We start from the raw sequence: 14,716 nt of genomic DNA on the forward strand, positions 1-14,716 counted from the left end.
GATAGCTGGAGCAAGAATAACAAGAGATGCTGTGTTCATCAATAAACACGGTATAATGCAAATTCTCACCCACCATTTAGATGTGGTGTGTACGGTTAACACGGAGGTAGATAAATTCATTTATCAAGATCCCTTTACCCTCCTGAGAGGCTCCTCAAAGTTATTTATCTTCAAAGATGCCCATATCTCTATCCCTGCACAATCTATGTAGCTTCCTTTGAGAATAAGTGAAGGGTTAAACCACTTCAGAGTCTCTTTTTGGGCTGGCTAATAAGGGCATGATGCCTCTCCTCTGTAATTACCAGAGGAGCCTGAGGCTTATTGGAGAGGTGCATATCAGCTGTAATGAGGTAGGGCAGGAGAACATTCCCTCCCAGGATTTTTCTAAACTCAAAGAGGCTCAGTCTCAGGCCCAGACCTGTTTTGGAATATCTCTAGGAAACTTGAGGCAAGGAGGAGGACCACAGGGAACACAACTATTCTTTTGGGCTAAGAGCCCGCCTCTCATCTAAGACTCTTGACAGCCTAGGCCCCCTCTCTCATCTTTGAAAAGCTCTCTAAACCAGGGAAGTACTGAAAAAGGATGAGAGATTGGAGTTGTTGGTTAGGGACGGCTGGGGTCCCTGAGTCTTCTGAAAACAGATGTTAGGTCTACACTTTCATTCTGGCTTGTAAGCCAGGAGCCCATAAGAAAGCCAGAAGAGTAAGTGGTGGTTGGTGTCCCAAGGCTTTCCTTCTTCTTTTTAATGGTTCTGGGAAATATCTGAGTAATTCTACTTCTAGGGATACTCTTCTTGGGTCACATATTAGCCATCTTAATGGGTATATTTGTCAGGATCAAGTCCACGCTCCTCAGAATGGTGAATGAGGACACTGCCCAGGTGGACCTAGCCTCCCACCTGGCCCGCCACTCCTCCCTGTTCCCAGGTTTGAGGAATTGCTTGCTAGTCCCTGTGGGCACCACATTCCCATCCATTTGTTCCACTAGGAAGGACTTTGTTTCTCCCCTTTCCAGAATTCCAATTCATCCTTTAAGGACTGAATTTAAAAGTCAAGAATGTGGTCGTAATTTGCTTACTCCACCTTCCTATCTTCTATAATTTCCTCCAGGTAGAAATATTCAATGTATGTCTGAATTTTTCCTAGTAAAAACATGTGGACAGAAACTTTCGAATAAACAAATGCTTTATTTGATCATCTTAAAAGCTAAATTATTTGTTTTCCTTGCTTCACAGAATGCTAATTTCATCTTAGGTGAAAAAAAGATTTTTGCCTAGGCTGTTGAGAAAGACAACTTTTACAAATATTGACACATGCTCGTTGTCCCTTCTGTCTCCTGAGCCCCCAGTGAGTCTCCTACTGGCTAAGGTTTAGATACCCCCTAGAAATTAATTTTTGGGAAATGTGTACAGGGTTGGGACAGATGAGATTCTTTCAAAACTATTGGTATATCACAATTTTAAATGACAATCAGGATCATTCTCTGGAAAAGTTTTGAAAGAAAACGGTGTCTCCGAAAACTTTACTTTTCTTCTTTTTAATCTCCAGAACTCCTCTTCCTTTTCTTTCATTTGCCTAGACACAAATATAACTTAGGCCTTATGCAGATGCCTTCAGTTTTGGTCTAAGTCCTGCTGACTGGAGTCCAGAAAACTGTGAGGGGCAAACATGCTTTTTATTCAGCGTTTTCTCTTCTTAACCTTCTACCCTTGGCCTCTTCCTTACCCAGGGAGGGGAAGTGGTAGACCGTGGAGCCACTCCTGCTGACTGGAGGGAATTGGGCGTTGCAGGCACTAAGCCAGGAACTTGAACTCGTCTGAAAAGTGAGATCTGGGTAGCTGCTCCCCTTAGAGCAAGGCTGGCAGCCAGCTCACGGGCATTTGGATACCTGCGGGAGGGATTTCTGCTTCTGACAACAGGCAGTTTGTTCAGCTCTGCCTGCCCTGATTCCTCTCCTGTTGCTTTTCACTGCATCCCTGAGCTCTTTGGTAACTCCACCTCTCACCAATTTTTGCAATTCGCTGTAGACTTCAAAATCCTGGCTCTACCTTTCCTTCCTCTGTAGCTGCATTTCCCTGCAAAGTTGGAAGCCAACCAAGATCAGGTTTCCTTAACTCTTTCTCTTTCAGGCTCCTGGAGCTGAACTCTTCTGACCTACATACCAGAAAGGCTGTATCTTATCCTTCCTCACCACCATTTGAAAGGTTTCCCCAGCAGACGGATTTTTAGGTCCCTGTCTGACCTAGAAGCTGACAAAGGCGCCACACGCTGTTTTCAGAAACACTCACCATACTAACAGGTTTTCACCAGCACACAGCTGTTCTGCATTTGGGGCAGCGTCTGTTTTCTTAGTTCCAACACAATGGACTTTTGTGGTTGTCCACCTGTTTTTGCTCCATGCCTATGTCATCTTTCTCCTGCTGCTTTGTTTTCTGCACTTCCGTATTCTCCCTTCTTTTGGAAGAATTTTCTCTTTTCTTCCCTCTTTATGATGTTTTCTTTTTTTTCTACGCAGCCTGCCACCTTCTCTTGTTCCTGCCACTCTCTCTGCTCTGGGGTTCAGCTAGGAGATTTTCTGAGGGGCTGAAGAGTTTCTAGACTGCTAACCCAGGGATAAGGGCAATCTGTCTCTATTCAGGGTTAGGTTCCTGGCCCAGCCTACTTCTTAACTGCATGTGTAATCTTCATCCCCCTCCTACCGATGTTTCTGCGCTGCTTCATCCATCTGTAAGGATGACCCACCCTCTTTCCAGAGAAGGAGGCCCCTTTTCCTGTTTAAATTCCTCAAGTCTTTAGACTTCTCATTTAGCTGTCCTAAAAATGGCAGATGAAATCCGAGGCACAACAAAGTTATCATGAAAACCTTTTCTTTGAGAGCCGCCTGTCTGATTGTTCATATTAGCTGTTATTTGGTGGAAAGAGCACTAGACTTTTAAGAAAAGTTCTGGTTTTGCCACATAGTAGCTACGCAACCTTGGGCAAATCATTTACCTTCCTTGGGTTCTTAGCGTCCTCACTGGTAGAATGAGAACGCTTCGCAGGGCATTGTGGTGGTGAAAGAATCCGCAGGAGAGCACTTTGCAGATTGCTCTGGGTTGGCAGGGTGAGTGAGCAGGGATGGTGTCCTGATTTATCTTTAAACTCGAAAGGAATCAGACTCCCGTTTTGAAATTGTAGCGAATCCAGAATCCAGTCCTAGGTGAATGTGGCCCCAGGGTGGTGCTTTGAGAAGTGGAATCACTGCAAGCTAGTTTCAACATTCATTTCCCAGGTAAGCCTACAGCCTGTTTTAAAAGGGCGTGTGGGGGCCAAACCCATAACAGCCTGGGACATTTCAGACTGGCACCACCTCCTCTGGCTGTTTCCGAGGCCATCTAGAGGCCAGAGCTCTAACAGATTAACCGAGAGTAAAGAGAGGACTGGGGCAGTTTGGAACCTTTGTGCAGACGTGCTCGTGCTCGTAGTGTAGAGGGCGGGAGAGAGGAAAGGAAGGAGGGCATTAGGAGCTGGGGCCCCACCTTTCATTTCAGAAAACTGCGCAGGCAGAGCCGGCTGCGTCACAGGCACAGGTGAGGAACTCAACTCAAACTCCTGTCTGGGAAAACGCGGTGCTCGCTCCTCCCGGAGTGGCCTTGGCAGGGTGTTGGAGCCCTGGGTCTGCCCGGTCTGGTCTCTGGGGCCAAGGCTGGGTTTCCCTCATGTATGGCAAGAGCTCTACTCGTGTGGTGCTGCTTCTCCTTGGCATACAGCTCACAGGTAAGAGCCGGCGGGCTTCTCTGAGCATTTCCTCCTTGACTGCCCACTCTATAAAGTTTGCTAATTGTCTTAGAAGTTGCAAGACTTTTGTTTGGGAGCCTGAGCCACGGTTGTAGTTTGTTTTACTTTGGATTTTACTGAAACCAAAGTCGGTGGACTGTTTTTGGAGACTTGTTCTTGGCCGAACAGGTTTAGGTGTGTTCAGCTGCCAGTGATTCAGGCACAGAGAGGGCTTTCTAATCTCAGGTTACATGCCAGGTTTTTTTTGTGTGAGTGGCTGCTCTCAACCTCCTGCTGCCGGCAGGACTTGGCAGTTGGATTTCTGTGTGTGGGTCTTGTCTGGGACTCTCAGCAACACCAGCAAAGTGGAGATTGTTACACAGAGACCTACTGTGGTTTTAAAGTGCCCCAACACGCACATTCTAAATGTAAATATCAAGGTTAAAAAAAAATGCCACGTGGTATAAAAGGTTCCAGGAGTGCAGGCAAACACAGCTGTCTGGAGTTGATTAATTCAATTTCTTCAATAGACTAGTAAAAGTAAGGAATCCACGTAAGGCCCCATCTGGAAAACTTACCCGCCAGGAGATCACTTTACATACAATACATAATGCTTAACCTTAATATATAATGTAATGTGTAATCAATGTTATGATTCATTTTAAATTTGTTTATTCTTTCAATTCTATTCGCGGATGTTTGTAGTTTGTTATGACAGTTAAGTCAGTACCACGAGGCGAGGCTATTATGCTATGGAGAAAGTAAGAGCACTACGAAGGCTTGCTGTGTGATGTTTCAGTCGTCACATGGAATGGGAGCGCCCAGGTTGCATATGAGTAGGAGTATGTAGATTCTGGGTGAAGTAAGTTTGGGAGCTGGGGCATCTCAGTTTCACTTTACTTTAAGTCCTACTCAGATATTTATTTTGGAAGTGTCAGCAGAAGTTCTTACAATACTACATTCCCTGTTAACCCTTCTTTTTCTTCTTTTTCACTGCAGCTCTTTGGCCCATAGCAGCTGTGGAAATTTACACCTCCCGGGTGCTAGAGGCTGTTAATGGGACAGATGCTCGGTTAAAATGCACTTTCTCCAGCTTCGCCCCTGTGGGTGATGCTCTAACAGTGACCTGGAATTTTCGTCCTCTAGATGGGGGACCTGAGCAGTTTGTAAGTAGATTATTGTCATTTTCCAGGGGACCCTTGGTTAGGGAAATAATAAGCCAGTCCATTTCTCCTTTCCCTTCCAGTATTTTTCTTAGCAGCAAGCACAAGTTTAAGCTGGGAAACAATTCTTGGGAAGGAGACTGAGAGGCCGTTGAAGGGGAAAGCAAGTGACAGAGCTGCAGACAGGAAAGTTGGGTTTGCTGATGTTTCACTTCTGCTCCTACCATCTTGGCCTCCTTGCCCAGGTACTGAATAAGAAAGACCTTTTGCCATTTCCCCTCTCTAGGTATTCTACTACCACATAGATCCCTTCCAACCCATGAGTGGACGGTTTAAGGACCGGGTGTCTTGGGATGGGAACCCTGAGCGGTACGATGCCTCCATCTCTCTCTGGAAATTGCAATTTGACGACAATGGGACATACACCTGTCAGGTGAAGAACCCACCTGATGTTGATGGGGTGATAGGGGAGATCCGGCTCAGCGTCGTGCAAACTGGTAGGTTATGCAGGGAACAGTGGTTTTGGAAAGGATGTGAGTTTGTAGAAAAGAAAGGGGCAATCTTTTGTGATGGCCGAGAGAGACGGACGGTCTTTTGTGATGGATAGAGAGAGGGACTAGCCCTTCAGAACTGGGAGCCTCAGAGGGAGACTGAAGAGTCCTGGGGTAAAAAGAGAAAGGCTTTGTTTGGCTGTGGAAATAAACAGAAAGTAAAGCAAAGGAACTCAGAATCTGTTACAAAAATGGCATTGAGACCGTGAAAGGGAGAGGAAGCAATTCTTTGATAAAAGGCTTACAATAGGTCTGTTCACTCACTCGTTTATTCAAGATACGTATTGAGTAACTACTGTAATGCCAGGCACTGTCAAAAGTGCATGACATACGCTATCTCATTTAAACCCCACACTACTCTAGGAGGCAGGGACTGATAATGGTAGTTAACACTTACTACTTCCCAAATGTCAGGGGCTTTACACGACACGTTTTATTTAATCTTTACATACCTCATCAGCTTATTGTGCATTTAGTGCCTCCCATCTTGCCAGTGAGGAAACAAAGCTCACAGAGGTTAAATCACTTTCCCTGAGTCATGTAGCTGATAAATGGAGTAACTTAGGACTCAGACCCAATCACCTTTGAATCTAAAACTGTGCTCTAAACTGGTGCCTTGTATTGTCTGCATCCCCATAAAGGACAATCTGGAAAACCATGCCAAGTAACAAAGAGCAAAGTACACGAAACTTACGAGTTGTAGATCTGGGTTTGAGTCATTGCTACCATTTACCAGCTATCAAGAAGTCTTATTTTCCTCATCTGTAAAGTGAGAATACACAGTGAGGATCACGGTGAGGATAAAATGAGATAATAAATGTGAATGTGTCCCAACCTCTGAATTGTACTTAATAGCTACCGTACATTGTTTATTTTGCACAGGCACAGCATGGAACAATTTACAGGAATTATTTTATGTTTTATTAAGAACTCAAGGGATGGATATCATTATCTCTGTTTTACACATGAGGAAACTTGAGGCCCAAAGAAGTTAATTACTTCAAATCACACAGCTAGGTATTTCAACCTAGTGCTCTCTGGTGTGTGCTCTTAACCAACGCACAGTATTACTACTCCAAACATATAAGCCTGTGAAGTGGTATGATTCCCTTTCGTTCATAGCACAGTTTAAAACCATTTCTCAACGCCCTACCAATAGGGGGCTGTGTGACCTTACAGAAAGCGTTTGAGTATTGAAAGAAATAATGTAATAGTTTGAACCTCAGTTTCTTCATCTGCAAAATGAACAGGTAAAACAAACAAAAAATCAATGGTTCTTAAACATATGTGGATAATTATTCTTAGAGATTAATAAAATGAAAGCCATGGTCCTGCTTCCCCTAAAACAATGGAGACATACACAATGAGACAGGGCCTCTGTGGGCTTGTAGATTACCTTCCATCCTTCTTCCCCATCCTCCTTCATGGACTCAAGGCTGGGAATCCTAGGCTAGACATTCTCTAATGTCCTTTCTGGCTTTGAGGGCTTATTGAAGTCTAATCAGAAATCAAGCTAAGGGACCACAGAACCAGGGTTCACAGACTCTACTGTGGCTTAGGGGCTCCTCCCTCTGGTTTCCCTTTTCTGTCATTTATCCACTAGACTGTAGTTACTGATTTACTTTCCTATCCTCTCAGCGGCATGAGCTCCTTGAAGGTGATGTCTTTTTGGCTTTGCATTTCTATCACAGTGCCAAGAACGTAGTAGGCCCTTAATAAATCTGAATAAATGACTGATGGAGTGAAAGTGATGAGAAGTCAGGGAGAAATGGGTTGGGCACTAGGTTTGATGAGGTTAGCAATAACCTTACCCCATAGGTAGTTCAACCCACCCAATGGTTTTCAAAACTACATCGGAATCACCTGGAGGACATGTTAAAACAGATTGCTCAGCCCCACTCCTGGCGATTCTAATTCAGTAGATCTGGGGTGGAGCCTGAGATTTCTAAGTTCTTAAGTGTTGCGTTTACTTCGAAGACCACACTTTGAGAACCACTAAAGTATCTGTATGGTTTTCCTATTGCTAGTAGGGTTTACAAGGTAATATAGTATATTATGTCATTAGATTTTATTGTAGTCCTCCTCTTTTCAGAATCCTAACCTAATCTTTTTCTCCTTACAGTACGCTTCTCTGAGATCCACTTCCTGGCTTTGGCCATTGGTTCTGCCTGTGCACTGATGATCATAATAGTAATTGTGGTGGTCCTTGTCCAGCATTTCCGGAAAAAGCGATGGGCTGAAAGAGCTCATAAAGTGGTGGAGATAAAATCGTAAGGCTGGGCAGTTCTGGGAAAGTTCTAACAGTCTAATGGTGACTCTTGGTATTCTGCAACGGGGCTAAATAGTTGCTGAACAGATGTTCTTCCCTTTAAGTTAATCCTATATAAAAGAATTCACATTTGCAGGACAGACAAATTAGGTATGAACTAGTAACTTTACAAAAGGTTTCTTTACAAAAATTTCCTTATGGGATTTACTATGTGTGTGGGGGGGTTGATTTTATAAAAATCTGCGTATGTAAAGCTTTTCTAAAAAACCCCTTATGTTTAGAGTGAAACATACATTTATAGACTTTTTTTTTTTTTTTCTGAGATGGAGTTTTGCTGTTGTTGCCCAGGCTGGAGTGCAGGTGTGATCTCGGTGCACCACAACCTCTGCTTCCCAGGTTCCAACAATTCTCCTGCCTCAGCCTCCCAAATAGCTGGGATTACAGGCATGCACCACCACGCCTGGCTAATTTTCTATTTTTAGTAGAGACAGGGTTTCTCCATGTTGGTCAGGCTGGTCTCAAACTCCTGACCTCCTGATCTGCCCAGCTTGGCCTCCAAAGTGCCAGGATTACAGGTGTGAGCTACCTCGCCCGGCCAAAGGGAAGCATACATTTGTAAAAACCACTGGTCTAGGCAGTCAGCAGGGTCACTATGAGTCAGTGCCTACAAAAGTCTGTTGTGCTGATAACAGGTGTTCATTAAATGTATTTTAAAATTGAGATAAAACTTACGTGCCATAAAATTCACCCTTTTCAGGTTCATAAAGTTGTGCAACAATCATAACTAATTGCAGAATCTTATTAAGCTCCCTCCCCTAAAGAAACCTCATATCCCTTAGCTATCCCTCCCTATTATCCCCTCCCACCAGCCCCTGACAACTACTCATCTACTTTCCATCTCTATGGATTTGCTTATTCTGGACATTTCATTTAAATAGAATCATATGATTTTATGCCTTTTATGCCCAGCTTCTTTCACTTAGCATAATGCTTTCAAGGCTCATCCTTGTTACAGTATGTATTAGTACTTCTTTCCTTTTTATAACTGCATAATATTGCATTGTGTGAATATACCACATACTGTTTATCCATTCATCAATTGATGGGCATTTAGGTTTTTTTCAACTTGTTGGCTAATGTGACTAATGCTGCTATAAACATTCATTTACAAGCTTTTATGTAGACCATATGCTTTTAATTCTCCTAAAAGTGGAATTGTTGGGTCCTATGGTAGCTCTGTTTAGTTTTTGGAGGAATTGCCAGACTGTCCCAAAACAGCTGGACTATTTTGCATTCCCATCAGCAAGATATGAGGGGACCAATTTCTCCACATCCTCCTCAACACTCATTATTGTCTTTTTTATCATAACCATGTATTAGGCCATTCTTGCATTGCTATAAAAAGAAACACCTAAGACTGGGTAATTTATAGAGGAGATTTAATTGGCTTATGGTTCTACGGGATGTACAAGCAAGGTGCTGACATTGCTTGGCTCCTGGGGAGGCCTCAGGGAGCTTTCACCCTTGGCAGAAGGCAAAATGGGGCCAGGCATTTCACAGGGTGAGAGGAGGAGCAAGTAAGTGAGTTTGGGGGAGGTGCTACACACTTTTAAATGAACCGATGTTGTGAGAACTGACTCACTATTGAAGACAGCACCAAGACATGAGGGATCTGCCCCCATGATCCAAACACGTCCCACCAGGCCCCAACCTCCAGCAATGGAGATTACAGTTCAACATGAAATTTGGGCAGGGACAAATATCCAAGCTAATCAAGCCATCTAGTGGAGGTCAAGTGGTATCTCATTGAGGTTTTGATTTGCATTTTCCTAATGACTTGATGTTGAGCACCTTCTGATGTTCTTATTGGCCATTTGTATATCTTATTTGGAGATGCATACATTCAGAGTTTGCGCATTTTAATATGGGGTACCTTATTTGACTTACTCTTATAAAGCTGTAAGAGTTCTTTAAGGGATACTAGTTCCCTATCAGATATACAATTTGCAATTACTTTTTCCCATTCTGTGGATTGTCTTTTCATGTTCTTCACAATGTCCTTTGAAGAATAAAAGTTAAATTTTGATGAAGTCCAGTTTATTTATTTTTTCTCTTTTGCTGCTAGTGCTTTTATCTCATTTAAAAAACCATTGCCTAATCCCCAGATAATGCAGGTTTCTGGCTGTGTTTTTTTCTAAGAGTTTTATAGTCTTAATTTTTACATTTAGATCTTTGATTTATTTTGAGTTCATTTTTGTATATGGTTGAGGCAGAAGTCCAGATTCAGTCTTTTGCATGTGGTTCCAGCACCATTTATTTCATTTCCTTAATAAACATTTACTGAAATAAACAGAACTGATTTTTTTTTTTTTTTTTTTTTTTGAGATGGAGTTTCACTCGTTGCCCAGGCTGGAGTGCAATGGCACGATCTTGGCTCACTGCAACCTCTACCTCTTGGGGTCAAGTGATTCCTCTACCTCAGCCTCCCAAGTAGCTGGGATTACAGGCATGTACCACCAAGCCTGGCTAATTTTGTAATTTTAGTAGAGACAGGGTTTCACCATGTTGGTCAGGCTGGTCTCAAACTCCTAACATCAAGTGATCTGCCAGCCTCGGCCTCCCAAAGGACTGGGATTACAGGCATGAGCCACTGTGCCCAGCCAACCAGAACTGATTTTAAGAAGCCTAAACAAACCCAACTCTGAGGTTTATAGTTTGAATAGAATCAATAAAGATGACTTAGGTCAACATAAAACTTTTTTTATTTTGAATAATATAAATTAGAGGTGGGATACTAATGGTAAAATAAGGTGTTTTCTTTAAAACTCTGGAGTTCCCAGTCAGAATGCAAACTGTATTCCCTTATATTCTGAAAATTGTCTTAAGTTCAGAGGTGTGAATATTAGTAATTAGATATCTCCAGTTTAGCTCTGTGTAAGCTTCAATCTACTCCCAAGTGCATATGATTGTTTCGAAAGTATAGGGGAAAAATACCTTACTGGAAGCTTCTGTAGGATTTGCCTACTTGCTTCTTGTCTTGTTCACCTGACGTGTGGTTTCTGCTTCTTTGTTACAGAAATGAAGAGGAAAGGCTCAACCAAGAGAAAAAGGTCTCTGTTTATTTAGAAGACACAGACTAACATTTTTAGATGGTAAGGTTCACAAATATGTTGATTTCTTTCCTCAGCTTTCTGATGCGTCCAGCCCATCTCTAATGAGGATCTCCCAGATCACTTGACAGTTAGGGGTTTCTCATATGAAATTAGAGGAGCTGGATCAGGGAGACAAAAGTCTTCTATTACTCTTATGGAAGCCTCCTCCTTTGAGTGTATTTTGTGCAAAGGATTAAGAAGCTGGACTCTACTGCCATTAAAGCTGAGAGAATTCTAAGGTTTTTTTGTGGCTTCGGGATTATATTTATTACCACTAATAATAAAAAATATTCAACATGTAAATCTTTTTTAAATCAAAAGATTATTATCTGCTTATTCTTATTTCTCAATCATGGTATTAAGAGAGTGACTCAATAGATATATCTGGCATTTTTTTAAAGGAGAACTTTTGTACTATTTGGAATTGATTTCAACTCCTCTTATTTAGTTATTGGTATTAATAGCTACATAAAATGAATCCAGTTTCAGTAGTATATAACTTTATTTTTCCAGTTTTCAGGTTCATCAGGCTTAAAAAGTAGGATAATTTATTTTTCATTTCTTTGTTTTTGAGACAGGGTCTCAATCTGGCACCCACGCTGGAGTACAGTGGTGCGATCTTGGCTCACTGCAACTTCTGCTTCCCAGGCTCAAGGGATCCTCCCACCTCAGCCTTCCAAGTAGCTGGGACCACAGGTGTATGCCACTACACCCAGCTAATTTTTGTACTTTTTGTAGAGACAGGGTTTCGCCATGTTGCCTAGGCTGGTCTCAAACTCCTGAACTCAAGCGATCCACCTGCCTCAGCTTCCCAAAGTGCTGGGATTATAGGTGTGAGCCACCATGCCTGGCCAATTTATTTTTCATATGCTCAGCATTTCTCCCATTTTCTGAAATAGGTCCACACATTTAATTTCTAGATGTTATAAATCCAGACATGCAAACTTAAATTGTATACTCATAAGAAAGGTCTTGATATTAATGACTTTATCCTGTAAAACTCTGGCTCTCTTACATGGGAGAAAATTATAGAGGGTCACATTTTTTATAGGCTAAAGCTCCAGTGAAAGACCTCAAAGACTTATAAAATAGAATATGGAGAAAAATGACTGTATTGTAAAACCAGAAAACCAAATTTAACATAAGAGAGTTTTTACCAGCCAATGGCTATTGTCTCTTTAAAATTAAAGGGATTCTCTAACTAGTTGGGGTCATGGAAAATAAATATGGGAGACGTTTTAGATCGAAAGAAACTTAAGAGACAAACACAATCAAAGTGCAATGTGTGATCCCCAACTGATGAATAATAGTGTGAACAAACTAGTTGTAAAAAAAAGCCTTGGAGGGGCAATTGGGAAAGTCTTGAATATGAAAATGTTAACTACATGGATAACATTAGGGAATTATTGTTAGCTTTTATGAGGTCTAGTAATGGTATTGTAGTTATAAAGAAAACGTACCAATTTTGAAAAATGATTACTGGAGTATTTAGGGTTAAATGTCAGCAATTTGCTTTAAAAGCTTAGGGAAAAAAGCAAATAAAACAAAAAAAGGCTTCAGAATTAGGTGATGGGGAGAGGAGGTGAGAAAAGAAAGAATTAATAAATGTAGGGGATGAGTAAATTCCACATGCTGTCTTCTCTACTTTTCTGTATGTCTGATTTTGTTTGTAACGAGAGAGAGAAGTGGGGAGGATATGGAATGTATGCATGTGAGCAAGTTGTGGATCATCCAAGTGTCCATGCAAGGTACTTAGAGGCTACAATTTAAGGATACTAACTCTGAAAATCATGTAATAAGGATTAGGAAACTTCTTTTAAAAATTAAATTGGGGGAGAATATGAATATTTTCCTTCAGAATGAAGATCTAATAACATATGTAATTCATAATGCCAAGTATTCCTGTTGCACTCTTTTCGAATATATTATTCATGTAAACTTTTGTGTTTTAGGAAGCTGACGATTTCTAAGAACAAGAACCCCAGTATTTCTTGAAGTTAACGGAAACTCTTCTTTGGCTTTTCCAATTGTGGCCCATTTTCCAATCAGTTCTGCAGCATGTGCCTAGACAAGCAACATACCTCTGGAGCCAGCACAGTGCTCTTCCATATCACCAGTCATATACAGCCTCATTATTAAGGTTTTAATTTCAGAGTGTAAATTTTTTCAAGTGCTCATTAGGTTTTATAAACTAAGAAGCTATATTTTTGCCCTTAAAACACTGTAGTGTTATGACTTGTATGCACATATATTGGTATCAAAGGGCATAAAAGCCAGTTTGTCTGTCATAGTATTTCCTTTTACATTTCTTTTAGCAGCGCTCCTGCTACTAAAGTTAATGTGTTTACTCTCTTTCCTTCCCATATTCTCAGTTAAACGGTGAGTTAAGTCTCCTAGGTGTTTTTGATTAACAGTAAATCCTAAATTCAAACTGTTACATGGCATTTTGATTTTTATGTCTCTCCTTAACTATGAGGCGCATCTTATTTTATTGAAATTTTTTCAATACTCCAGGTGATCAATTTAGTTGTTATGTTAATTAATCCAAGATTTACAATAGCACAATGCGAAATCACACAGTAACTACAAAAGATTACATAAATAGGAAAAGATTGGCAGATGACATTGCGGGATGAATCACTTGTCACTTTTCTTTTGTGCTGTGAAAAATAATCAACAATGTGGGTCTTTCATGAGCAGTGACTGACTGTTTAGCTTACTATGTTTTCCCCCACAATTCAATGATCTATAACCGAGCAAAGTCTATGCTCATTTGCAGACTGGAATCATTAAGCAGTTTAATAAAAAGATTCTAAAATAGTATATTACAACTTTGAAAATTCAGGGCTGGTGAAAAAATATCAACTCTAAATGATGATAATTTTGTACAGTTTATATAAAACTCCGAGAACTGGAAGAAATTATTAACTTTTTTCTTTTTCTTGATTTTTTTTTTTTTTTTTTTGTTTTAATTCACTTTTTTTTTTTGGGGGAGGAAGACTTTGGTATGGAGCAAAGAAATACCAAAACTACTTTAAATGGAATAAAACCAGCTTTATTCTTTTTTTTCCCTCTGTACTGGTAGATAAAGCAAACTTTATAAGTGGACTACTGAAAGAAAAGTGCCTTTTGAAAGTGTTTAGCTTCCCGGTGTCTTTCCAAGCTTAAAATACAGAAGCATTTGTTCAAAGGATAGAAAACATCTAAAAGTTTAGGCTCAAGATCAATCTTTACAGACTGATATTTTCAGTTTTTAGGCTGCAGATGTTATTTCTTTTAACAAAATGGAATTTTCAAATAGATTATCTGTATTTAAAGGTATGGACCTTGATATTTTTCCAATACTATTTTAAAAAAATTTGTATGATTTACATATGAAACTCAATTCTGAAATTCATTACATAGCTCATTCTGCCTTTTATACTGTCTAAAAAAGCAAAGTTTTAATGCAGTTTTAAACTGTGCAGTTTAAATGCACAGTAAATTACATCTGAAGGCTGTATTTCCTTTAATCACATTTTATATTTTTTCTTCACAATTCTAACCTTTGAAAATATTATAACTGGATATTTCTTCAAACAGATGTCCTAGATGATGGTCCATAAGCATAATGAAGAAGTAGTTAAAAATGTACAGACAGTTTTTCCAGCAAAATTTGTAGCTGATGTCTTGGCTAAATAGTCAAGCAGTAATATGGGCCCGTTGTTTAGTGTCTCCTTCCTAAAGAGCACTTTTGTATTGTAATTTATTTTTTATTATTCATTAAACACTATGTAAATAAATTTTAGTAATAAAGAATGATGAATTATGTAATTTGTGTATATA

The 14,716-nt window shown here is 40.4% G+C and overlaps 1 protein-coding gene across 1 annotated transcript; it reads left to right on the forward strand.

Moving 5' to 3' along the window:
• Positions 1-3,323: 3,323 nt before the first annotated feature.
• Positions 3,324-14,700, forward strand: MPZL2 (myelin protein zero like 2). The gene is made up of 6 exons (XM_032285350.1): positions 3,324-3,756; positions 4,756-4,922; positions 5,206-5,416; positions 7,593-7,740; positions 10,816-10,891; positions 12,844-14,700. The coding sequence occupies exons 1-5, from the start codon at positions 3,699-3,701 to the stop codon at positions 10,877-10,879; spliced, it is 648 nt and encodes a 215-aa protein (XP_032141241.1). The 5' UTR covers positions 3,324-3,698; the 3' UTR covers positions 10,880-10,891; positions 12,844-14,700.
• Positions 14,701-14,716: the final 16 nt, after the last annotated feature.

This window comes from Sapajus apella, unplaced genomic scaffold, assembly GCF_009761245.1.
Source record: "Sapajus apella isolate SASKATOON/1434 unplaced genomic scaffold, GSC_monkey_1.0 scaffold16, whole genome shotgun sequence".
In the NCBI taxonomy this organism is placed as follows: Eukaryota; Metazoa; Chordata; class Mammalia; order Primates; family Cebidae; genus Sapajus; species Sapajus apella.